At 46.4% G+C, this 24,971-nt stretch overlaps 1 protein-coding gene across 1 annotated transcript in view; it reads left to right on the forward strand.

Moving 5' to 3' along the window:
* Positions 1 to 24,971, forward strand: part of LOC147123535 (A disintegrin and metalloproteinase with thrombospondin motifs 12-like) — a 967,639-nt gene that overhangs the window by 843,963 nt on the left and 98,705 nt on the right. The window contains exon 23 of the mRNA XM_085974208.1: positions 4,928 to 5,084. Coding sequence (XP_085830334.1) covers positions 4,928 to 5,084 — 157 coding nt within the window. The remainder of the gene's footprint in view (positions 1 to 4,927; positions 5,085 to 24,971) is intronic.

The raw sequence follows: 24,971 nt of genomic DNA on the forward strand, positions 1-24,971 counted from the left end.
TCAAAACACGTTCGTTCAAGATGCCAGGTAGTCGAAGACTGCTGGAAAGTTCTCTAAGCTGACGTCATGACGTCCCCACGTTCTTCGCGCCACTGGCGGTCACGTGATCGGCGTCATGACGTCACCACGCAGGATAAAGGCAAACATACACTGTAAAGGTAACAATCAGTTTAAAGGTGCAGTCCCCGGCCGCACTATAATACAATTAAGGGGATTATACTAAAGTACACTGAGTCTCTTGTGGCTCCTCCACAGGCGCCCCCCCAGAATCCCCGTTAATGGCCAGTGTCAAACGAACAGGGGGCTTGATGGTTCTCTCCGAGCGTCGACGACCCTCAGGCGGCGGAAGTGGAACGTCGGGAGAAAGCATGGAGCCTGGCTGTGGTTGCTGCGGCATGTCAGGTGCGGCGAACGCAGTGTCTGACTGCGAAAACGATGGTGAGGCATCTGTAGGCGGTTCAACAGCTGGCTGTTGTAATGATGAATCGGCATGCAACGGCGGTCATCTTCGGCGAGGTGGCTGGGCAGGCACTATTGTTTCAGTGTGATTGAGGTGAACGGCCTTCAGACGGTCGATGCCGCATACGTCGACGGTGAAATATTTCTCACCGGCAGATATGACACGAAATGGGCCGGCGTATGGTCGTTTAAGTGGGTCTCTGTGCGCGTCGTGCCTGATGAAGACATAATCGGCGGACATGAGGTCCGCAGGAACATGAGGCCTCTGTAAGCCATGATGCGAGGTCGGAATGGGCAGGAAGTTCTTGGCCGCCTCGCGATGCTGGATAAGCTGCTGAGTTGCAGACCACGGTTCTGTATGCGGAGGCAGGAAGCCACTAGGGACCCTCAAGGTTTGCCCGTAAACTAACTCAGCAGATGAAGACTGAAGGTCTTCCTTGGGAGCCATCCTTAGCCCTAGCATCACCCAAGGCAATCTGTCTACCCAGTTGGATCCGCGCAGGCTGGCACGAAGGGATGCCTTAAGCGACCGATGGAACCTTTCGCACAGGCCATTCGCCTGTGGATGGTAGGCGGTGGTATGGTGTAGCTTGGTACCTAAGCCGTGTGCAACGGCGTTCCATAATTTGGAAGTGAATTGTGGACCTCGGTCCGATGATATGTCGGATGGGACGCTGAAGCGAGCCACCCACGACGACAGGAATGCCCTGGCAATATCAGCTGTAGTGGTAGCGACCAACAGAATCGCCTCTGGCCACCTGGTGGTGCGGTCCACTATTGTGAGGAGATGCGTGAAACCCCATGAACCGGGGAGAGGACCCACTAGATCCACGTGCACGTGGTCAAACTGTCGCTCTGGCACTGGAAACCCAGCCAAAGGGGTTTTAACATGCCGGATGACTTTCGCTTTTTGACAATCAATACAATTGTTTGTCCAATCTCGGACATCTAAGTGCATGCCCTTCCACATGAACTTGCGGGACATGAGACGTTGTGAAGCTCGCATCCCTGGGTGCGACAACCCGTGTATCGCCTGAAAGACTTTCTTGCGCCACTCGACCGGCACTATGGGACGAGGCACTCCCATGGACGTGTCGCACAAAAGGGTGGTTCCTGCTGAGTGGAGCTGAATGTCAGTGACTTGGCAACTGGAAGGCGTGGTCTGGTACGCTTGAACTTCGGGGTCAGCCAACTGCTCTTCCGCTAAGCCAGTGAAATCGACGCCCAGGTTAACTGCCAGGACAGGAGCGCGGGAGAGGCAATCGGCCACGAGATTGTCCTTGCCCGAGACGTGTCGTAGATCGGTGGTGAATTCCGAAATGAAGGTGAGGTGGCGCTGTTGCCGCGCTGACCAAGGTTCAGACGTTTTGGCCATGGCAAACGTGAGTGGTTTGTGGCCCACAAACGCGGTGAACGGGCGTCCTTCTAGCAGAAAGCGAAAATGTTGAATAGCCAAAAACAGGGCGAGCAACTCCCTATCGAACGTGCTGTACTTGCGTTCGTTCTTGCGTAGTTGGCGGCTGAAAAAGGCCAGCGGCTGCCAAGTCCCGTCTACCCACTGCTCCTGCACCACTCCAATGGCGTAGTCCGAAGCATCCGTCGTGAGAGCGATGGTTGCACCTGGAATAGGGTGTGCCAGCATGGTTGCATCTGCCAGTGCTGCTTTGGTATCTAGGAAGGCCTGGTCCATCTGGGGAGTCCAGTTGATGAGGTCTTTGCCAGATTTCCCTTTCAGTGCTTCATACAGCGGTTGCATCAACTGCGCTGCCTTGGGGACAAAACGATGGTAAAAATTAACCATCCCCAGGAATTCCTGCAAGGACTTAACAGTGAGGGGACGTGGAAAAGCTGTAACAGCCTCAACCTTGGTGGCTAGTGGAACGGCGCCATCCGATGTTATCCTGTGCCCCAGGAAATCGATGCTGGTGAGACCGAATTGGCATTTGGCCGGGTTGACAATGAGGCCATGCTGGCTTAACCGAGTGAAGAGCTGGCGTAGATGTAACAAGTGTTCCTTGGGGTTCTTGCTAGCGACGAGTATATTGTCCAGATATACGAAAGGAAAGGCAAATCCTGTAAAACAGAGTCCATGAGCCGTTGGAAAGCCTGCGCTGCATTTTTTAACCCGAAAGGCATTCTGAGAAATTCAAAAAGGCCAAAAGGTGTGATGACCGCCGTCTTGGGAACATCTTGGGGGTGCACCGGAACCTGGTGATACCCGCGGACGAGATCCACCTTTGAAAATATTGAGTTTCCAGCCAAATGTGCTGAGAAATCCTGGATATGAGGTATGGGATACCTGTCAGGAGTCGTGGCATCGTTTAGTCGTCTGTAGTCACCGCAAGGCTGCCTCCCTTCACCTGGTTTGGGGATGATATGCAGTGGAGAGGACCAAGGACTGTCGGAGCGTCGGACGATCCTGAGGCGCTCCATTGTTTGGAATTCGGCTTTAGCCGCCGCGAGTTTGCTGGGTTCTAATCTGCGCGCCAGGGCGTAAACCGGTGATCCATTCGTGGTGATATGGTGTGCCACACCATGTTTCGTGACCGCTGCCGAGAAGGTAGGCCGGGTGAGCTCTGGAAACTCGCTGAGTAGGCTTGTAAACCCGTCTTGAACTGGTACCGCACAGGCGACCGGCCAGGACACGGCGGTGCTGCGGTGGCAGGGCACCGCGTGGTAAGTGGACGCATGAATAAGGCGGCAGTTTTTGACGTCGACTAGAAAACCATTTGCACAAAAGAAGTCGGCTCCTAGTATGGCCTGTGACACTGTGGCAGTGATAAATTGCCAGAGGAACTGCTGACCGCCGAAAGTAAAAGTAACCGTCCGTTTCCCAAAAGTGCGAATCGCCGCGCCATTGGCTGCCTCGAGTGCAGGGCCGCAGCCGCCGGATTGTAGATCCAGCCTGGAAACTGGCAACATGCTGCACTGGGACCCAGTGTCGCAGAGGAATCACCTCCCCATTGTGGAATCCGTAACAAAAAGTAATTTCCCCGTTGAACCGACCGCCATGGTAAATTGAACGCGCTTTTCAGGGCTTGTCGTCCTTTTCGAAGGGCGATGGCTTGCTGAAGGATTTTTGGGGGGGGGGAGAAACTGCAGGGAGGCTTGTAGCATCGAGCTTTGGCGCCAAAACGGCGTGGTACGTGCACCAGCCTGCTGGAGGAGGGCTGGGCTTCGCACGCGCAGGAGAAGGGCGCCTCGTGGCTGCACAGCACTGCTGTGAGACTGCAAAAATGTTGTCTGCCTCTGCCGCGAGCTTAACACAGTCGGTGATCTCAGAGCTGGCCAAGGCTGTCTGCACCGCGTCAGGTAGCTGGCAGAGGAAAAATTCTCAGAATAAAAAACATTGGTCTTCCGAACCAAGTAGGGTGAGCATTTGGCTCATTAATTCCGAAGGCTTTGAGTCCCCGATGCCTGGCATGGCAATGAGCCTGCGTGCGCGCTCTGATTTGTTAAGGCCAAATATTTGCAGTAAACGAGCTTTGAGAACCTCATACTTGCCCTCGTCTGGTGGACTGCTCAGTAGGCTGACGACCCGCGAGGCCGTGGCACTGTCGAGAGCGGAGACCACATAAAAATAACGGGTTGAATCCGCTACGATCTCCCGCAGGTGAAACTGTGCTTCCGTCTGTAAGAACCAAGCTTCTGGTTGCTGCTCCCAGAACTGAGGCAATTTGAGGGCGACGGCATTTGTGCTCATGTTGAATTCTCTTCGAAGTTTGTTCGACGAGATCGGGGTCACCAATGTAGGAACGGAGGTTCCTAACTAAATAATTCAGCTCAACTCGATGGATTAAAAGACTGGAATTTAATAACAACGAAGTTTGCTGGATGTTACAAGGAGGAAATCAAAACACGTTCGTTCAAGATGCCAGGTAGTCGAAGACTGCTGGAAAGTTCTCTAAGCTGACGTCATGACGTCCCCATGTTCTTTGCGCCACTGGCGGTCACGTGATCGGCGTCATGACGTCACCACGCAGGATAAAGGCAAACACACACTGTAAAGGTAACAATCAGTTTAAAGGTGCAGTCCCCGGCTGCACTATAATAATACAATTAAGGGGATTATACTAAAGTACACTGAGTCTCTTATGGCTCCCCCACAACATACTTTTTAGACTTAATTGGCCTTACTGCCTGTATTTGGGTACTGGGGATGTGGAGGGAATTGGGTGGACAAAATCCAAAACTTAAAGATCCAAATACATGAAAGTGTTTTTTTTGTTAAAGTGTTGCTAGTTAAGAAACAGCTATTGTCTTAGACTTGCTTTATCTTTTTCATTTTGTAGTTGACTTGAACCTGGAGTAAGTACTTATATTATCAATATGTTCCTGTCAGTGAGGCAACAGGGTTGTTTCCACAAGTCTTAAAGATTGCTTGTCTCTATTATACAAATGATGAAGACAGAAGATCAAATTTTTATTACACTGTTAAATTAAAAAAATACTTGTTCTAATAACGTAGTGCTCTGCATCCTGTGGAGGAGGCTTACAGCGCCGGATGGTGAAATGTATGAACATGGAAACTAATAAGACGGAGGAAGACAGCAGCAGTTGTGAGCTTGAGCCGTCCCCAGATGTGGTTCAGAAGTGCAACATCCAGAAGTGCATGAATAACAACGGTAAGAAAATGCTTCAGTCAGTGGTACAAATGTTTTCTGGTAAGCCAGCTAACCTGCATTTAGTGTTGTAACAATCAACAAACCTAAAACAACAAGGAAGCTTGGCACTTTTCCTTATTAAATAAAAGTAGAACTGTGCACTGCTCAGTATAATGTCAAACAGAAATGAAGCATTGTGCTCTTAAACTATCACTATTGGGATGGAGTCTTGATTAGACTGGCCACAGGGCATCTGCAGAGTTCCAGTGTTTGATATATCTGTGACAAACAGAATTTCCTCAGAGACATACAACTGAAATGAATCAAGAAATCGGTCTCTCCTCCCATTTCTTGTGCTTAGCAGACTTTATTTAATCTTGAATAACAACAGAAAATGCTGGAAAAACTCAGCAGGCCAGGCAACATCCGTGGAGAGAAATTAGAGTCGATGTTTCGGGTCTAACCCTTTTTCAAAACTGGAAAGGAAATGAAATAGATCGAAAGGCAGGGCTGGGAGGGAACAAAAGAAGTGAAGAGACATTAAGAGGTATTCAAAACGAGACGAGATGGTGATAGGACTAGTGGAGACAAAAGACAGCTCAGATTAGGTGTGAAATGTTCTGGCAGAATGAGAGACAGCTGCCATGTGGGAGAGAGAAAAAAAAGGAAAGGGAGGGGGGAGGGAAAAACCAAAACAAAGGGGTGGATAAAAAATATAAGTAAAAATGTAATAGGGGCCGAGGTTATGATCTGAAATTGTTGAACTCGATATTGAGTCCGGAAGGCTGCAAAGTGCCTAATCGGAAGATGAGGTGCTGTTCCTCGAGTTTACATTGCGCTTCCGTGGAACAATGCAAGAGGCCAAGGATGGTGAGGTCCGAGTGGGAATGGAGCGGTGAATTAAAATGACAGGCGACCAGAAGCTCAGGGTCACCCTTACGGACTGAATGGACTAATCTTAATCAGCTAAATGTAAAAAAAATGTACCTCTCTTATTTTTGCTTTTTTGACGAAATCAATTTCCCCCTGAATTTTCTTTGCTCCACTCCTAAAGGCTTTGATTCCTTGCTGGGTTAAAGTGCCATGGGAGCTGGTCTCCCTCTAGTACCTTACCTATTGTTCATGTAAGAGTTAAGATAGTGAAGGTTGATAGGTTAAACCTGATTGTTGCCTTACCCGATGTTGAGGTTACTACTACCAACTATAGTGCTTTTAACAGAACCCTGGCTGAGATCATCAAACTCTGCACAGGCCAGGAGAGCAAACATATAAACCACAATTCTAACTCAGCCCGCCCCACACGAATGGGTCAGACTGGTCATTAAAATGTTGGCGGGGGGTCGTGCTGCGATCCTGATGCGCCTTGCCCCCACCACCATTTTATCCAGGCAGAATTCAGGCCTGGGAGGGCCGCCTACCCCAGGCAGTCAGGGGCCAACATGCAGAAGTTGCAGCCTGATGATGTCATCGGCAGCAAAATGCAATTTTAACACCAGAAGGCCCGCATAACACCAAAGCTGCCAGCGAAACCTAGCAGGAATCAGCAGAGTTACCAGAAGAGGCTACGATAAGTATTATTTTTTAAATTTCTTTGAGGCGTCCTTGTGGGCTAGGAGGAATGGAAATGCTCCTCCACACCCTGCAATGAATAATTGGATCTCCCCAGCCTTGGCCTTTCTTCTTCCTCACAGCATCTGTTGGTAACCCCCAGCAGTAACGACATCCAGCACTCGCCCCAATTCCCGCTTTTTCCAACCAGCGTTGACGTTATTCCTGCCGACTCTGGGCGGGAGACGGATCAGTACTATTTAAATGAGGCTGAGGACTTCAAACAGCCTGGGCCTCAGGCTGAACTCTCCACAGGGGTTTTCTGCCCACCCTGTCCCGCCCACCTTGAACACGCCTAGAGTTACAATTAAGGACTGTGATTTCCCTGATCTGTATTGCTTCAGCAGTATAATTGCCACCTGGGGTGCGGAGGGGAAACAGAATGACTTTAGTTAAACATTTGATATGTGGTAAATAATTGCAATAGTAAAAGGACTAAATCTTAAGTAAAATCTCATCATTTATTTGAACTCTGTATAAAATATCTACTTTTATTCTTGTTATTTTTGTATGTCTCTCACTCCACAATGCTCAATGCCAAAAGTTTTACTTTTCAAGCAGAATGTTGTCGGTTGATGGTACCACGTTCTTTAATCAAATGCTAGTCTGAATTCCTTTGATGTCATTAGTCAAACTTCTTGGAGAGGTTACTCAGCCACGGCATGCTCTCAAGTTAAATTGAGAGATGTGTTGCTTGACATTATGATAGCTGCTGCATAACTGGGAGTCCTTAATGCTGCTTAACACATGTTCAGCTGTGCAAGGTTAAGAGAGGATATAGGCTGGAGCATGAAGATCCAAAATGGCAGCACTGGCGTCAAGTCAGCGTTGCACGCTGATTGATGTCATTCTCTGCCTGCTCTGCATACAATTTATTTCCAGCGGACATTAAGTGCACGCTCGCTAACCCCTTTACCAAGACGGCGTCTGGCGCGCTTCACATCAGACGTGTGCGCGCATGCCACGAATGCCATTTTGGAAGCCTTAGGGCACTTGTAGCACCCAAAAAAAGGGTGCTACCGAGCCCAATTCCTCGCCCTATGTTTTATAAAAGTGTAAACTGGAGTATCAAAAACCTGCTGTGACATCTATTGTTGCAATGTCTAATATACGTGGAAAGAGATGCTTTGCATTTTAGTGGAAAGCACAGAATGCCTTGAAGGAAACAGAGCTTTAACACAGATTTAATCAGCAACTTCAAACACTTCATCAAAAACACATGAAAAATGATCAGTTGACTCTGGGATTATGGAAAGTATTGTACGAGTTATAATCAGCTCCCATATGGAAATATTTGTTGTATCGCTACTTGCTTTTAAATATTGTTTTTAAGTAAGAGGGCCCAAAATCACTGTGAGGTAAAGCACCATTACAACCACCTGCATTGCAACATTACACTTCAAAAGTACTTCATTGGCTGTAAAGCACTTTGGAACAACCTGAGGTCATGACAGGTGCTATATAAATTAATTTACTTCTTTCTGCATGGTAGAGTAACACAGGTTTGATCTGCTCCCCTCCCCAATCCCATGATACAGAGTGGAATACATTAGGATGGGGTAAATTGCTGTAGTTAATAATTTTGGCAAAAACTTCAACTTCAATACAAAATAATGAGCTGGTCAGATGCTCATTTTATTATATCTTTATTTAACATTCCGTTCTCTTTCTTTACCATCACATTTTCTGAAGGGCCAAATAGTGCATCCACAGGCGACGTTCCTGGGTAACCTGGAGGGAAAATGCTGTTGGGGGCAAGAGGAGAATCATGTTAATATGCATGTGCAAATTTGAGAATGTGGCCAGCAGTGATTATGGGGGTAATGTTTTTGGGGGGTCACCGGGCGCGTTCAGTGGTGGGTCAGGTGGAGAAAAAAAAATGTTGACAGAGGGTCGGGACCCCGCTGTCAACCCACTGCCACACACCTTTCCCTGATGTTGGGTCTGTCAGCGCTGAACAAACCCGACATGCAGCGGTGGGGAGGCAATTCAGGTCATTATGACCTTGTTAACAACCCATTAAGAAGCATTTTGAGCTCACCTTAGCATTTTATGAGGCTGCCCACGGGGTCCACACTGCTCAGGGATCATGTCAGGTACGGAGGTCAGGAGTTGTATGACCATGGAATCATCTCATTACTTAACAGCTGCAAATGTGCTATTTAAGCTCCCATTTCACATCTGTTCACTTTCCGAGCTTAGAAGCTGTTGCTTACTGCATTTGGAAGACAGATTGAGTTTTATGCAGGTTGCAAGTGTTTAAACTCTCTATCCAGTGTCACCTCATTGGAACAACCTCTCTCGCCATTAACAGATCGCTTCTGTCATCTCAAGTTCACCTGCCATCTATTACATCAGCATCAGTGCCCTTGAAGCTATCTCACTTTGGTCCTCAGACTCCCACCACGATCAGCCCCAACACCAGCAGCACCAGGCACACCAGCAGCACCAACAAGAACACCAACCTTCTCCGCAATCAACTGATGCTGCACAGGACAGAGGGCATCAGCACCCAACCACATTGCTGCCCGGGAGGCCAGGGATGGTCTCACCTTGGCCACATTTACTTCACTTGACGCTGTACACCCTGGCTGCCACATGATGTGCCAAGTTGGCACCACTCCACACCAACACCATAAAGCATCCCTACAATGCCCAAGCCATTCCTTTCACACTCATGACCATTGCGGGGGGGGAGTACCATTACGTCTCACCATTCACTGCAACTCATTAAGCCACTTCCAAAGGTTCACACAAGTCTGTCCAAGAACACAAAGTGTTGAAAATAAAGATTTCAATGTTTGACAGCACATTAATAGAAACTTCAAATGAACATTGGCTAAAACACCCTTGTGTGTTGTTAGTTGGTATGATTACACTAGGATGAGGGTGAGTGTGAGGGGTGGCTAGTGAGATGTGGAAGTGATAATGTAGATAGAGAGGGATGGGTGAAGGTGCAAGGTAAGCTGGTATGAGTAAAGATTTGCAGGAGTAGGGTAGGGAAGGCAGAGTGATGGGGATGTGATGAGTGGCACAGCAGGATGAGGTTGAGTATGGCTTTGCAGTAATGTTTCATGATCTACTGAGATCATTGAAAGGTTTGCGCCACTGCAGCCTGATCCTTCTTACGATATCGCTGCTTGTGTCCTCCTGTGCAATGTGCAATCAGGCTGCGTTGATCTCCTGGGGAGGTCTCTTCTGCCCATGGGAAGGGAAGAGGTCCTCCCTGCATGCTGTTACTCCCTCCATCAGCATATGGAGGGAGCCATGGGAGAGCCTGGGTGCAGCCTGCAACACTGTGCAGTGCTTGTCAGTGTTTGCAGCACCTCAATGCTGCAGAACACTGACAGCACAAATGTCAAAATTAATTTGCGCATGATCCCTTTAAGGAAACTGACTGATGATGCATTATCGAATGATGTCATCAGACCCGCTTCCTTCAATTGGACCGGGAAAGGCGCTGGGCAGGCTTAACAAGCCCAATCGGGGGAAAATCATTTTGGACAGTGGGCGTGGTTGGAACCTACCACTGACTTCACCCGCCATGAACCCTCCGAGGTTGGTAAAATCCAGCCCATATAGGTTTGATATGCTATAAAATGAGGAGAATTACCAGCTGACTACTGGAAACAAAACTCAGAGCTGACAGTAACTTGTGTTTTTGAGCTCTGCATGAATATATAGTCACCTTCATTGTCTGGCAGAGCGGATTGCTTGCCTGTTGTAGAATCCGCACAATTTTCATCCCATTGATTTTCCTGCAATTTTACAAAGTAGCTAGCGGAATACAGAAGGACAGTACTTGCAAGTGAGCAGAGGTATGGCAGAAGAAATTCACCCATTCAAGTGAGGTCAACTTCGACTGACCCTGGGTCAGCGCTGGAGGTCACCAGTGGGCACAATCCCGGCATAGGCGAGATCACTGGCCTTTGCACTTTCTGGACCAGTGAATAGGGGAAAAAACATTTCCTCTGGTTGGGGATAGAAGCATAGGAGCAGGAGTAGGCCATTCAGCCCCTCGAGCCTGTTCCTCTATTCAATTAGATCATGGCTGATCTGTATCTTATCTACATCTACCCTCCTTGGCTCTAACCCTTTATACCCTTGCTGAACAAAAATCTATTGAAATTTTCAATTGACCTAGCCTTAACAGCTTTTTGAGGGAGAGGGGGGTTCCAGATTTCCACTACCCTTTGTATGAAGAAGTGCTACCTGACATCACCCTTTAATGGCCTAATTTTAAGGTTAAGCCCCCTTTTCTGGACTCCCCCACCAGAGGAACTAGTTTATTTCTATCTACCCTATCAATTCCTTTAATCAACTTAAACACCTCAATTAGATCACCCCTTAATCTTCTATAGTCAAGGGAATACAAGCCAGATCTATGCAATCTGTCCTCATAATTTAATCCTTTTAGCCCCAATATCATTCTGGTGAAAATGCGCTGCACCCCCTCCAAGGTCAAAATATCCTTCCTGAGGTGCGATGCCCAAAACTGAATGCAGTTCTCTAAATGAGGTTTAACCAGAGCTTTATATAACTCTACATAATTTTTACCCCTTTCTATGCCAGCCTTCTTGAGATAAATGTTAACTTTCCATTAGCCTTTTAAATTATTTTTTGTATCTGTCCACTCGTTTTTAATGACGTTTGTACATGGACCACTAAATCTCTCTGATCCTCCACAGTTCCTTGCCGCCATGTAGAAAACACTCTGATCTATCTTTCTCAGGACCAAAGTGGATGACCTCACACTTTCACCCATTGAACTCCATCTGCCACAGTTTTGTCCATTCGTTTAACCTATCAATGCCCCTTTGCAACTTTCTGCTCCCATCTACACTATTTACTGTGCCACCTAACTTAGTGTCATCAGCAAACCTGGATATACAGCTCTCTATTTCTTCATCCAAGTCATTTATAAATATGGAAACCATCGGGTCCTGGAAATTTGTCTACCTTTAATCTCACTAGATTTTCCGTCACCGTTTGTTTACTTATATTGAATCCAGTTAGTTCCGCCCCTTGATTTATTTTTAGTTTTCCTTGTATTTCTAGTATTTTATCCTCATCCTCTACTGTGAAGACCATTACAAAGTAGTTATTTAGTAAGCCTGCCACTTCCTGATTTCCAATTACAATATTATCAGTGTCTGTCATTAAGGGGTCCACATTACTCTCAGTCACCCTCTTTCTATTAATATATTCGTAAAAACCCTTAGTGATGTTACCTAACTTAGTGTCGTCTGCAAGCTTGGGTAGATGGCTCTCTATTCCTTCATCTAAATGATGAATTGATTTAAAATTGTCACTAAGAGGAGATGGGTTAGCAGATATGTCTTCACTCAGAGGGTTGTTGCCACTGGGAGAGGTTGAGGCCGAGGCCATTTTTTTAAATGGAAAGTTAGATAGATAATTGAAGCAGTGGATGATACCGGGTTATACCGGGAATGAGCACAGGGCAGTGAAATTAGTTTTATATTGCTCTAGCAAAGAGCCAGTATAGGCATGAAAGGGAAAACTGCTATGGTTTCTTGGATCTATAATCGTGTTGAGAGCAATTTGAGCAGATGCATTAAGAGCATCTCACAAGACGTGTGATGGCTTAAGTGCAATTTTTCTTACTTGGAAACTCTACATTAAGTATTCCGAGTGAAGAGATTGTACCAGACTTTCAGTGGAAACTGCTGGTCTATCCCGATTTAGTTCTTGATACTGATACTGAATATCCAAAGTGATGCATTTCCTAGCACTGGCAACCCTAACCTTGATAAACACAGTAACATCATCTACAGATTTAAAGACAAAGATGGGATTAACAATGGTTAGATTATATAACATGCACAGTTAAAAAGAAAAACCTTTTGGAGCTGCAGTACGAGTATCCATGTCCTGGGTAGGCGCTTGGTAGGTGGACAGTTTAGGGAGGAGAAGAGGTGACCTGATGGCAGCTATGTTAATCTGCTGATGCCAGTACTTACAGCACCAGGAGCTCAGACTTCAGAAAATTTGACAAAAAGAACACTCACGAAATATTGTGACTGAATCATAGGAAAGCTACCATGCTATTGAGAACATACAGCAATAAAGATTATTCTGGATACCAGGAGGAGAATTACTTTATGGTGAGCTGCACCACTTACGTGCCAATGCAAAAAGATTTGTGCCCACTGGTGGTCTGGAGAAGTATTTATACAAGAGTTTCCTGGTTCAGCTCATTTGCACTTCCATTGGAGAGATGATAAGCCGAAAACCCGTGTAAAATGGGAGGAACCTTCTGGGGAGCAATGTTTAAAAAGTCAGTTCTGGCTGAAGACTGTAGCTACAGGCTGGGTTGCAGCAGGCAAGTAAGGGACAGTCCTCGGCTCACTCAGTTGACCTTCAGCTAACTTGACTACATGTCTCCTGAATCTTTTTCTGCCACTTGTCAAGAATGTCCAACACAGAAGCAGCTGGTACAGGCAGCCAAACAAGGGACAAGAGCAAGGCACGGAGGCAGAGAAGAAGATGCGATAGTTCCACAGAGTCTGACCTGCAAGCCCTCCTCGAGGAAATTGACATTAGGAGACAGAGACTGTTGGATGTCTGTGGCAGCAAACCTGCCAGAAATGTCACTCGTGCCTCTCTTTCACCCCCCAGGACTGCAGATTAGTGCCACGAGAAGTTCAGTGACCTCACCAGGTCAGTCAAGTTAACACACCGGCTACTCTCCTTTTTCTTCCTTGACTACCCCGGGCACAAGCATGCTCTCTGCCTTCTCAAAGGAGTAGCTCAACAACTGACACTTCATAATGCACTATGGTTAAGGTGAATTTAACTCCGGTTCTTACACTACGGCTACCCATCTCTCCTAACAACAATACATACACAACCCTAAAACCCCTTCCTCCACTTTAACAGGGTGATACCACCACATATCTTACTTAAGCTCTCCTATGCCACTTGGCACACACTCCATTGCTAACCTTCCCCTCATGTACTCAATCCTGTTGCAGGAGAATTGACACACAATGCCTGTGAGAGGCATGCCACTTCATTCCCCAAACTTAACTCACGCCCTATGAAGAGAAGGCATTAGAGTTCATGGGGCGGCACTCTGTTCTTTCCATCGAAGATGATGAGGTTGGAGGATATTGCTAGCACCAGGTGAATGTGACTGAACCCCAACACTGTCACCTTGACATCCTGTGAAGCATCTCACAGACACAAACTTCCACCCACCTTCTATAGCCCCCCTAATCCCAAGAAAGTGATGCTCACTCATCCTTAGCTTCAAACCTCCTTCTCTGCAGATCCACTACAAAGGAACAGGAGGAGAAAGATGATAATGAGGAGTAGTAGGAAGTACTTAGACACAACTATTTGCTTGTGAACTATGATGATCAGAAGGAAAATGAAGAAAGCGATGAAGTTAGACTCACATCAGCCATGAGTTCCTGCAGAGTTCTCCTGGCATTGATGCCCCAACCCCTGCTATCTCACCCACTCCATCACTTGCTTCTTCACTTTACGTACCAGCTCAGAATCTTTCATCCGGGAGGAATTAAATAGCATTACTGAAGACGTGGCACTGGGTGATTCACAGAGCACAAGGGAGCTGGAAGAGTATAGCGTAGGTGAGATTGCTGGCTGATGCAATAATTTCAAACTTTACGCACAAAATAATCAAAATTGTTTTTAGTCTGACTTGATGGTTATCCATCAAGAGCCGAATTTACAGCCTGATAACACAAATTCAAAGGGAACACTTGCTGTCAATCAGAACATTCTTTTAAGTAGGGTGAGCTTTGGAGCACAGCAATGTTTTTTTTTAATGCAAGCAAATTTTATAAGGAAGGCAACAGTTAGACACCACATTGAAAAAAAAATGTGTCTGTAATTGAATATGTTATTGGAGTGAAATAGCACTTCAGCCTACTGTCACATTTTATACCAAGGCTATTTACAAGCCATTAAGAACATAAGAACATAAGAAGTAGGAGCAGGAGTAGGCCATACGGCCCCTCGGGCCTGCTCCGCCATTCAATAGGATCATGGCTGATCCGAATCTAGACTCACGTCCACTTCCCTGCCCTCTCCCCGTAACCCCTAATTCCCTTATCTGCTAGGAAACTGTCCATCTCCATTTTAAATTTATTTAATGTTGCAGCTTCCACAGCTCTCTGGGGTAGCAAATTCCATAGATTTACTACCCTCTGAGTGAAGAAGTTTCTCCTCATCTCAGTTTTGAAAGGGCAGCCCCTTATTCTTAGATTATGCCCCCTAGTTCTAGTCTCACCCATCAGTGGAAACATCCTCCCCGCATCCACCCGATCAAGCCCCCTCACAATCATATGTTTCGATAAGATCGCCTCTCATTCTTCTGAACTCCAATGAGTAGAATCCCAACCTACTCAACCTTTCCTCATACATCAACCCCCTCATCTCTGGAATCAACCGAGTGAACCTTCTCTGAACCGCCTCGAGAGCAAGTATATCTTTACTTAAATATGGAAAACAAAACTGTACGTAGTATTCCAGGTGTGACCTCACCAATACCCTGTATAACTGCAGCAAGACTTCCCTGTTTTTATACTCCATCCCCCTTGCAATAAAAGCCAAGATTCCATTGGCCTTCCTGATCACCTGCTGCACCTGCATACTAACTTTTTGTGTTTCATGCACCAGGGCCCCCAGATCCCTTTGTACTGTAGCACTTTGCAGTTTCTCTCCATTTAGATAATAACTTGCTCTTTGATTTTTTCTGCCAAAGTGCATAACCTCACACTTTCCAACATTATATTGCATCTGCCAAATCTCTGCCCACATTAATGTTTGATTTAAACCACAAAGTACAAAGAGCATAAGAAGTACTGAAACAGATGCCCTGATGTGTAAATGCACCACTGAATATGCTGGCCTAGTTTCTGCGAGCGCAATTCACTTGAAATTGACCAAACCAGCGTAACAGATCGAGGAATTTTAAGCACAAGTTCCATCGAGCGCAAATCGCATTTTCCCAATTTTTTTTTTAGGCGCAATGCCACGAGCTGGCACGTTTTCATTTAATGTACTAAGAAACTGACCAGTGTACACCAATGAAGCTAGTAAATGGTTCTGTATATTATATTTTAAAGTCATTTTCCGTTATTTAAAATCAGGTTACTCACAGGTGGTGGACTACTCACTCTTAAAAATGATTATTTTTGGTGCTAAACCCATTTTCAGCTGTATTAATCAAATTGCACCAGTTTACCACTCTTAAATACATCAAGGAATATTTTTGAATGCGAGGAAAAAAGCCAATTATGTTCTTTTACGCTGCCCGATTGCTGGGTCATGGAAGATATTGGCCCCGATTTTCAGTTTGTGTGGGAAATGGTGGGGTTTCCCCGAATGTGGGGTTTCTGACACACATAAAAAAGTGTCAGCCAGCTCCACGCAATTTTCCCTCAAGTGGCCAATTAATTCCCAGCATGTGGGAAGCCTTGCTAATTGTCCAATTCCAGTCAGAAATCCCCACAGTATGATGTCATCATTCGTGGTGCTTTCAAGGTCCATAGCAAGCACTGCATCCTCTGAAGGCTTCCAAACAAACCATACAGGATGGCAGAGCAGCCTGCAGCAGCTGTGGGCAGTGCCAGATCTCGAGCTACCTTCAAATTCGACGAGGCTTCACTGCAGGCATTATTGGATGGGGTTAGGGCCCACAGGGAGGTCCTCTTCCCTAGGTCAGGGAGGAAGAGGCCTCCCACTGAGACCAATGCTGCATGGATGCAGGTGTCAGCAGATGCCAACTCACTGGGAGTCACCAGAAGAACCTTGGCATTACATCTCTAACTCCTTCCTTTACTCCCCCACAGTACCATCCGGAGCCCCCGTCCTCACTGTGGAGGAGGAAGAGGCTGTGCAGCCAGACTCCTCAGAGGAAGCTCCAACCTCTGCGGGCACAGCGTCAGCAGAAGTAAGCGCACCCAGCACCAGCGCAGACACTCACACCTCGGGGGGACCTTCGGGACATAGAGTAGTGTTGTCACCTGGTGTTTCACAGCTCACAAGTGAGCCTCAGCAGATTCTGGAGACAGGGACAGCAGTGGAGAGTCCTCGTCAGAAGGCGCAGGACTCTGCCAGCTCAGCTCAGCTGCGCTGCATGTCGACCCTTTGCCTCTGGGTCCATCCGCAAGAGAAGAAGTGATGGATCTCCATGCACAGATGCAGGAGTCTCTGGCAGGTTTTGTCTCCATGGTCACTGCGAGTGTGGAGCGAATGGAGGAGTCCATAGCGACCATGAGCAGAGCCTTTGTGGAGTCATTGGCGCATGAACGCATCACTATGGAAAGGTTGGCAACCTCCATGGAGGAGATAACTCGCCAGGGTACGGAAAACATGGTGAGTGCTCATAAGAGAATGACATTTCTTGAGGAGCGTTGGCCATCTGTTGAACAGAGAAACCAGATTTTCATGGAAGTCCTTCTGAGTAGGACTGCCAGTGCAGAAACGGGTCCCCATGGCCCCCTAAAGCGCAGCAGGGTGCTCTCAAGCCACTTCCAAGCGCTGGCCCCTTCTGGCCTGTGCAGCTTCAGGTGAGTGAGCAGCAGCCTGGTGCTCCTGTTGCTGATCCTACTGTTCCTGGTTCTGCTGCTTCCGCCTCTGCTGCTGGAGACCCTCTAATGGCAAGAAGGGAAGGAAAAAAAGGCGTCCCATGCTTCTCGTAGATGCCTCCGCTGAGGAAGCGCTGAGTGAGGGTGGCGAGAGGGGCTTCCCAGGAGATCGCATTGGAGAAGTGTGTGAGGCTCCAACCTTCCACAGCTGTGCCTGAGCCTTGAAGAAGTAGCCCCAAACCTGCAACAACAAGGTCCTTCAACATACAAGTGCTGTCCCTTTAAATCGCAACTTCGCCGATTGACCTGCAGCTAAGAGCAAGCAAGCCGGCAAGCTTCACGCCAGGTCTCAGCAGCGGGGTTCCCCGCAGGCGTGTTTGATGTGGGGAAAGCCCCAAAGTTGCAACGGCCCCGGAAAAACTACCTGAACAAACTGATAATTGCTTATTAGTGCTCCGACGACCAGTCCCGCCAGCGGCAGCCGGGACTGAAGCGGGTCGCGGAGAAACGGCAGTGCGAAAGTCGGACGGGGCGGGGAATCAGGCAGGGGGGTCCCGACCTGCTTTTTCGCTGATTTTCGGCCCCTGGCCGCCTGAAAAGCCGCCCGGTGGCGGCCAGAAAATTGACCCCATTGTGTTTGTGATTATGCAAATGAGTTTGAGCGGAAACTTGAACCACAACTTCAGTTTGGAAAACCAGAGCAATTTCAAGTGTAATCAGTGGGCGCAAATGGGGCGCAAAAGACTTATTGTCCGGGCGTGGCACCGCTAATGACTGCTGCTAAATTCAGCAAGAGTTTAGTGGCGGCAGTAACTGGTAGCGCCTCGCTTTGCTGCGCAGGCGATGACGACATCATTACCGTGCACAGCGCTCTGTTTGTGCCTCGCCTGCAAAATTGGCCCGCGCCCCCTGAATCTGTGCTGGGCAATGACAGCGACTGATTCAGGGGGCGGGAACGGAGGGGCAGGAGGCTCGCGGGGCGCTAAGTAAAGGGGAGGTGGCGGGTGGGGAAGAAAAATTGTCTGACTTGCTTGTTGTGGCCCGTTGCGTCTTTGAACGCGGGTTGTGTGCCGCGATCTGGCAGCCCGATACTCCTCTTGTGTGCCGGGCTGCTGGCACGTCACCCTGCTCCCCGGTGGTCCAGGTAGGGTCCCATAGAGTTGTGGGCTTAGGCCCTCCTTTAATGAGGGGAAGAGCCCTTCCATGTGGCAGTGCTACATGGCCCAATGCATAGCGCTGCAAAACATACTGCCCTGATATTCAGTGTTAGCACTCTAAGAAGGAAGTGGAGCACTTGAATTAGCGTCCCACCGCCCTCTTGGGGCGCTAAAACTGAATTTCATTGTTGTCGGTGCTAATTAGCGCCGGGTGCTAAAGATAGCACCCAGGTGATGTTAGCGCCACAAAATGGTCGATACCTAATCTTTCCCCCCTGTTTTCCAACACAGGCTCATTCTTCCAACACATCCAGATCTGCTTGCAATAGTCGAGTATCCTCTTCAATCTTAATACTTGCAGGTATCTTGGTATTGTCCGAAAACCTGTGGATCATTCCCCAACATCTATATCTAAATCTTTAATGAAAATAGTAAATGGCATGTGTCCGAACACCAATCCCTGCAGGACATCAATGATAACCGGCCTCCAAGTAGATCCCAATCCATTGACTATAACCTTCTGCCTCCGGGCATTCAGCCAATTCTCAATTCACTGCAGCTCATTACCACTAATTCCACAAGATTCTATCTTGTAGAGAAGCCTCTTGTGAGGTACTTTATTAAAAGTTTTCTGAAAGTCGAGCAAGACAATGTCTACCTTGTTACCCTCATCCACGTACCTGGTGACTTCTTTACAACTTCTCTCCACTTTCAACGGCCTCCTCCTAAACTTTTTCCAATGATTGTTTGGCATCCATTTTCAACTCTGTGAAGCACCTTGGAATATTTCATTATGTTACAGGCACTATAGGGTATTTTTTCTGCCCTCATGTGTTGGCAGCACAAGAACACACTAGGCGCGAGGAAATGGAAGATCAGGGCAGGGGCAACTGTCCAAAATGCACCGAGTGCTGGGAGAACAAGAGTTTTGTACTGGGCAGTGCATAAGACTCATTGATAGTGAAATAAATCATGCAAATGGAGGGAGTGAGGTGAAGGGCAGGACTACCCGCAAAGGATTTTACATCTGGGAACACCTATAGCACAATGCTATGATGTGTGTCTATACAAACTGATGTGTAGCATGGCACAGCAGCACATAAACAGGAGAAGCCACTTCCTGATCTTCTTGAAGCTGTGTGCCCAGTGACTTCGTGAATGCCTTTTGTTGATTTTTGTTTTGCCTTTTAATTTTCTTTTTGTTGTATTTGTTTAAGTGCTTTGCTTTCTTTCTATTTCAGCTTAATTTTCCCTTTCACATTTTTAAAAAACATTTTCTCTTTTTGCCATATATCAATCAGGAATTCCGCTGTGATTTGCAACAGCCTCCGCCACTGGTACAATAGGCTTTCCGTTTGGAATTCATCTTGCTGTCTGAACAAGGTCAATTTCAAAAGGATTTATCAGAGGCAGGTCTGACCGTACCTATGGTGGGTGGTACTGACCCAGGTAGACAGAGCCACAGAGCACACCATGCTCCATTTCTACTCCATTTGGCTTGCTCCCTGAATAAGGCCAAAGCTGCATTGTTAGCTATGAATAAGTGTCCAAATGAGCTGAAGCAGAAAATTGAGGGCAGTCAGTTCACTGCACTGCTGGCACCTTTGCTCCAGTAATGCAACGTAAGAGCCTCAATTGCATTGGCAACAGAAAATATGCCCTTATACAAATATAAGTTGTTTTTGTAAAGAGGGTTGTGATTTACTCAGTACAAATTCAGAACCTTAGCTTGTTTGAGAAAAGGAGAGTTAAAGCAATGGGCAGTTTTTTGAAAATGACTTAAATGTGAATAATTTAAAGGTTTGAAGAATTGGCAGCAATTTGTTACAGTAATTTATTAACAGATTCATTTAACAGTTGAATGAAATTTCAGTGTACATCTGAGAGATTTTATGCCACCTATTAAAATCCATCTCCAAAATAAACAATAACATCCAATTTGCAAAGAATCACTTTATGTATTCCTACCTACCAATATTGTTATGCCATCTATGAGCCAGACTGATGGAGGTTAGATCGAATCTGCTTCAAGTTGACATAAGCAAGAATCACTTAGTTGAAATGGACGCTTGCATCTGAATTTTCATGCGCTAAAATAAAACATTTGAAAAGTTTGGCATGTGCCACATGAGATTATGTTAAGAAGTGATTCTGCGGAGAAGTCGCCTCACAGGGCGCGCGAGCCAGAGGTGGCACTACTGCATTGCAGTCCCAACTGTCTGACCTGCATGCTCTGCAAACATGAGTGCAGGATCACAGAATCAACCCTTTTTAATGGCATCATAACACACCATGACAATCCTACCAGAAAATAACAGTGGCCAAAGATTAGGAAGCATGTTTGGATGGAGGAGTCATTGTGAAATTGTTTGTTGAATGAAGCCAAAGCATTTTGGAATCTGTCCTGGAAACAAGGTTACTTGGCCAAAAGTCTTGTCAGGAATGGCTTGTTCTTGACAGCTGGGGCTTATACATTGGACAACATGGAACCTGAATACTAAATTGAAGAAATCTGTACTTGGTTATCATTTGGGTGGAAGATTAATGCCTGATTCAATGTGTTATAACAACTACTTCTGTAGCTTTTAATTTGTGTTTATGTGTGTTGAGAGGCAGGGAGAAAATTTCAGAACTGATTTTGAGTTGAATGAACAGGTTTTCCTTCATACCACACTGAGCTGAGCTAGCAACAACAACAGCTTGTATGTATATAGTGCCTTTAATGTAGTAAAACATCTCAAGACGTTTCACAGGAGCGTTATCAAACAAAATTTGACACCGAGCCACAAAAGGAGATATTAGGGCAGATGAAAGCTTGGTCAAAGAGGTAGATTTTAAGGAGTGTCTTAGAAACATCGAAACATAGAAGTTAGGAGCAGTAGTAGGCCATTCGGCCCCTCGAGCCTGCTCTGCCAATCAATGAGATCATGGCTGATCATCAAAATTTAGTACCCTGTCCCTGCCTTCTCCCCATATCCCTTGATCCCTTTAGCCTTAAGAAATATATCCAACTCCTTCTTGAATATATTTAATGAATTGGCCTCCATTGCCTTCTGTGGTAGAGAATTCCACAGGTTCACCACTCTCTGGGTGAAGAAATTCCTCCTCATCTCTGTCCTAAATGGCTTACCCCTTATCCTTAGACTGTGACCCCTGGTTCTGGACTCCCTGGCCATCCAGTCTGTCCAGTCCTGTTAGAATTATATAAGTTTCAATGAGATCCCCTCTCATTCTTCTAAACTCCAACGAGTATAAGCCCAATCGACCCAATCTCTCCTCATACGTCATTCCTGCCATCCCAGGTATCAGTCTGGTGAATCTTCGCTGCACTCCCTCAATGGCAAGAACATCCTTCCTCAGATAAGGCGACCAAAACTGCACACAATACTCAAGGTGTGGTCTCACCAAGGCCCTGTCCAACTGCAGCAAGACATCCTTGTTCTTGTACTCAAACCCTCTCGCTACGAAGGCCAACATACCATTTGCCTTCTTAACTGCCTGCTGCACCTGCATGCTTACCTTCAGCGACTGGTGCACAAGGACACCCAGGTCTCATTGCACTTCCCCTTCTCCCAACCTATTGCCGTTCAGATAATAATCTGCCTTCCTGTTTTTGCCACCAAAGTGGATAACCTCGCATTTATCCACTTTATACTGCATCTGCCATGCTTCTGCCCAATCACCCAACCTGTCCAAATCATACTGGAGTTTCTCGGCATCATCCTCACAGCACACACGCCCACCCAGCTTTGTGTCATCTGCAAACTTGGAGATATTACATCTAGTTCCCTCGTCTAGATCATTAATATATATTGTGAATAGCTGGGGTCCAAGAACCGATCCCTGCGGTACACCACTAGTCACTGCCTGCTACTCGGAAAAAGAGCCGTTTATTCCAACTCTTTGCTTCCTGTCTGCCAACCAGTTTTTTATCCAAGTCAGTACCTTGCCCCCAATCCCATGTGCCTTAACTTTACACACTAATCTCTTATGCGGGACCTTATCGAAAGCCTTCTGAAAGCCCAAATACACCACATCCACTGGTTCTCCCTTATCTATTCTACCAGTTACATCCTCAAAAAATTCCAGTAGATTAGTCAAGCACGATTTACCTTTTGTAAATCCATGTTGTCTTTGTCCGATCCTGTCACTGTTTTCCTAGTGCTCTCTATTACATCTTTTATAATGGATTCTAGCATTTTCCCCACTACCAATGTCAGACTTACCGGTCTGTAATTCCCCGTTTTCTCTCTACCACCTTTTTTGAATAGTGGGGTAACATTAGCTTCCCTCCAATCCATGGGAACTGTCCAGAGTCTATCGAATTTTGGAAGATGACCAGCAATGCATCTACTATTTCTTGGGCCACTTCCTTAAGTACCCTAGGATGTAGATTATCAGGCCCTGGGGATTTATCGGCCTTCAATCCCATCAATTTCCCTAACACCATTTCCCTACAAATACTGATTTCTTTCAGTTCCTCCCTCTCATTAGACCCTATGTTTCCTGACATCTCTGGGAGGTTATTTGTGTCCTCCTTTGTGAAGACAGAACCAAAGTATGGATTTAATTGATCTGCCATTTCTTTGTTCCCCATTATAAATTCCCCTGATTCTGACTGCAAGGGACCTACACTTGACTTCACCAATCTTTTTCTCTTCACATATCTATAAAAGTTTTTACAGTCTTAAAGGAGGAAAGAGAGGTAGAGAGGTTCAGAGAGGGAATTAAAGAGCTTAGGGCCTAGGCAGCTGAAGGCACAGCCACCAATGGTGGAGCAATTAAAATCAGGGATGCACAAGAGGCCAGAATTGGATGAGCGCAGATGTCTTAGTGGGTTGTGGGGCTGGAGGAGATTACAGAGATTACAAAGATAGGGAGGGGTGAGCCCATGGAGGGTTTTGAAAACAAGGATGAGAATTTTAAAATCGAGGCATTGCTTAACCAGGAGCCAATGTAGGTCAACGAGCACAGGGGTGATGGGTGAACGGGACTTGGTGTGAGTTAGGTCACGGGCAGCAGAGTTTTGAATGACCTCACGCTTACAGAGGGTAGAACGTGAGAGGCCAGGAGCCAGAAGTGCATTGGAATAGTGAAGCCTAGAGGTAACAGAGGCCTGGATGAGGGTTTCAGCAGCAGATGAGCTGAGGCAAGGGTGGAGTGGGGCAATGTTACGGAGGTGGAAATAGGCAGTCTTAGTGATGGCATGGATATGTGGTCAGGAGCTCATCTTGGGGTCAAATATGATACCAAGGTTGCGAACAGTCTGGTTCAGCCTCAGACAGTTGCCAGGGAGCAGGATGGAGTCGGCGGCTAGGGATCAGAGTTTGTGGCGGGGACCGAAAACAATGGCTTGCTCCTATCAAACCTAGAAATGCTGTTCATTTCTATTGTATGTCTTCTGCCCTATTCTACTATTGCTGCCAATAACACTCATTCTCCATGTTGAAAGATCTACAATTATTCCTTAACTTCAGTTAGAAGAATTGACCTCTGTGACTACAGTTGCTGTTAGTTAAATTACTCTTTAAAGCAATTTTTTGTGCTCAGTAGTTGGCCTGAAATAAGCATGAGTTAAAGTTTTTTTTTTCACTGTGTGAATTGGCCATGGAAACTTTCTGGATTTTTCCCATTTCAAAGTTATCAACATCTGTCACAAAGAAGACTATAAATGAAATTTATGAGCTGAGGGTGCCTCTCAGGAGCCTTGCTCATCGAGACCACAGATTACAGAATTAGGAATGGAGGTCACAAACCCGATTCTCCAATTCATGTCCCTTGCAAAGGAATCTCCACGTTGGGAGCCTCATTTCTCAAATTTCCCTGTTAAAAGCCATTACTGATTTTGCTTGAACTAATGTTTCTGTTAGGGTATTCTTGTTCCAACAGTCCTTTGTGTGAAAAATGTCCTCCTAATCTCCCGATTTTTTCTTTTGGTAACAGCCTTGACCCAGTGGCAGCACTCTTGACACTCAGTCAGAAGTTCATTGGTTCCACGGAAGCTCAGCGTAAGCTCGAGGAACAGCACCTCATCTTCCGATTAGGCACTTTACAGCCTTCTGGACTCAATATCGAGTTCAACAATTTCAGATCATAACCTCGGCCCCTATCATATTTTTATATATTTTTATCCACACTTTTGGTTTGTGCCTTTTCCTTTTTTTTCCTCTCTCTTCCACATGGCAGCTGTCTTTCACTCTGCCAGCGCATTTCACACTTCATCTAGAGCCATCCTTTGTCTCTTTACTTGTCCTATTACCATCTCGTCTTGTCTTGAATATCTCTTAATGTCTCTTCACCCCTCCCAGACCTTCCCTTTTGTTCTTTCAGCCCCTCCCCATTTCCCAGCCCCCTACTTGCTTCTTAATCTGTTTCATTTCCTCCTTTTTTTTCTCAGTCCTGACGAAGGGTCTTCGACCTGAAACGTTGACTCTATTTCTCTCTCCACGGATGTTGCCTGGCCTGCTGAGTTTTTCCAGCGTTTTCTGTTGTTATTTCATTGGTTCAAGCCTCACTCCACAACTTGAGCACATAATCTAGGCTGCTGCTTCAGTGCAGTACTT

This window comes from Somniosus microcephalus, chromosome 2, assembly GCF_052327205.1.
Source record: "Somniosus microcephalus isolate GS21.2 chromosome 2, FLI_Smic_1.0, whole genome shotgun sequence".
In the NCBI taxonomy this organism is placed as follows: domain Eukaryota; kingdom Metazoa; phylum Chordata; class Chondrichthyes; order Squaliformes; family Somniosidae; genus Somniosus; species Somniosus microcephalus.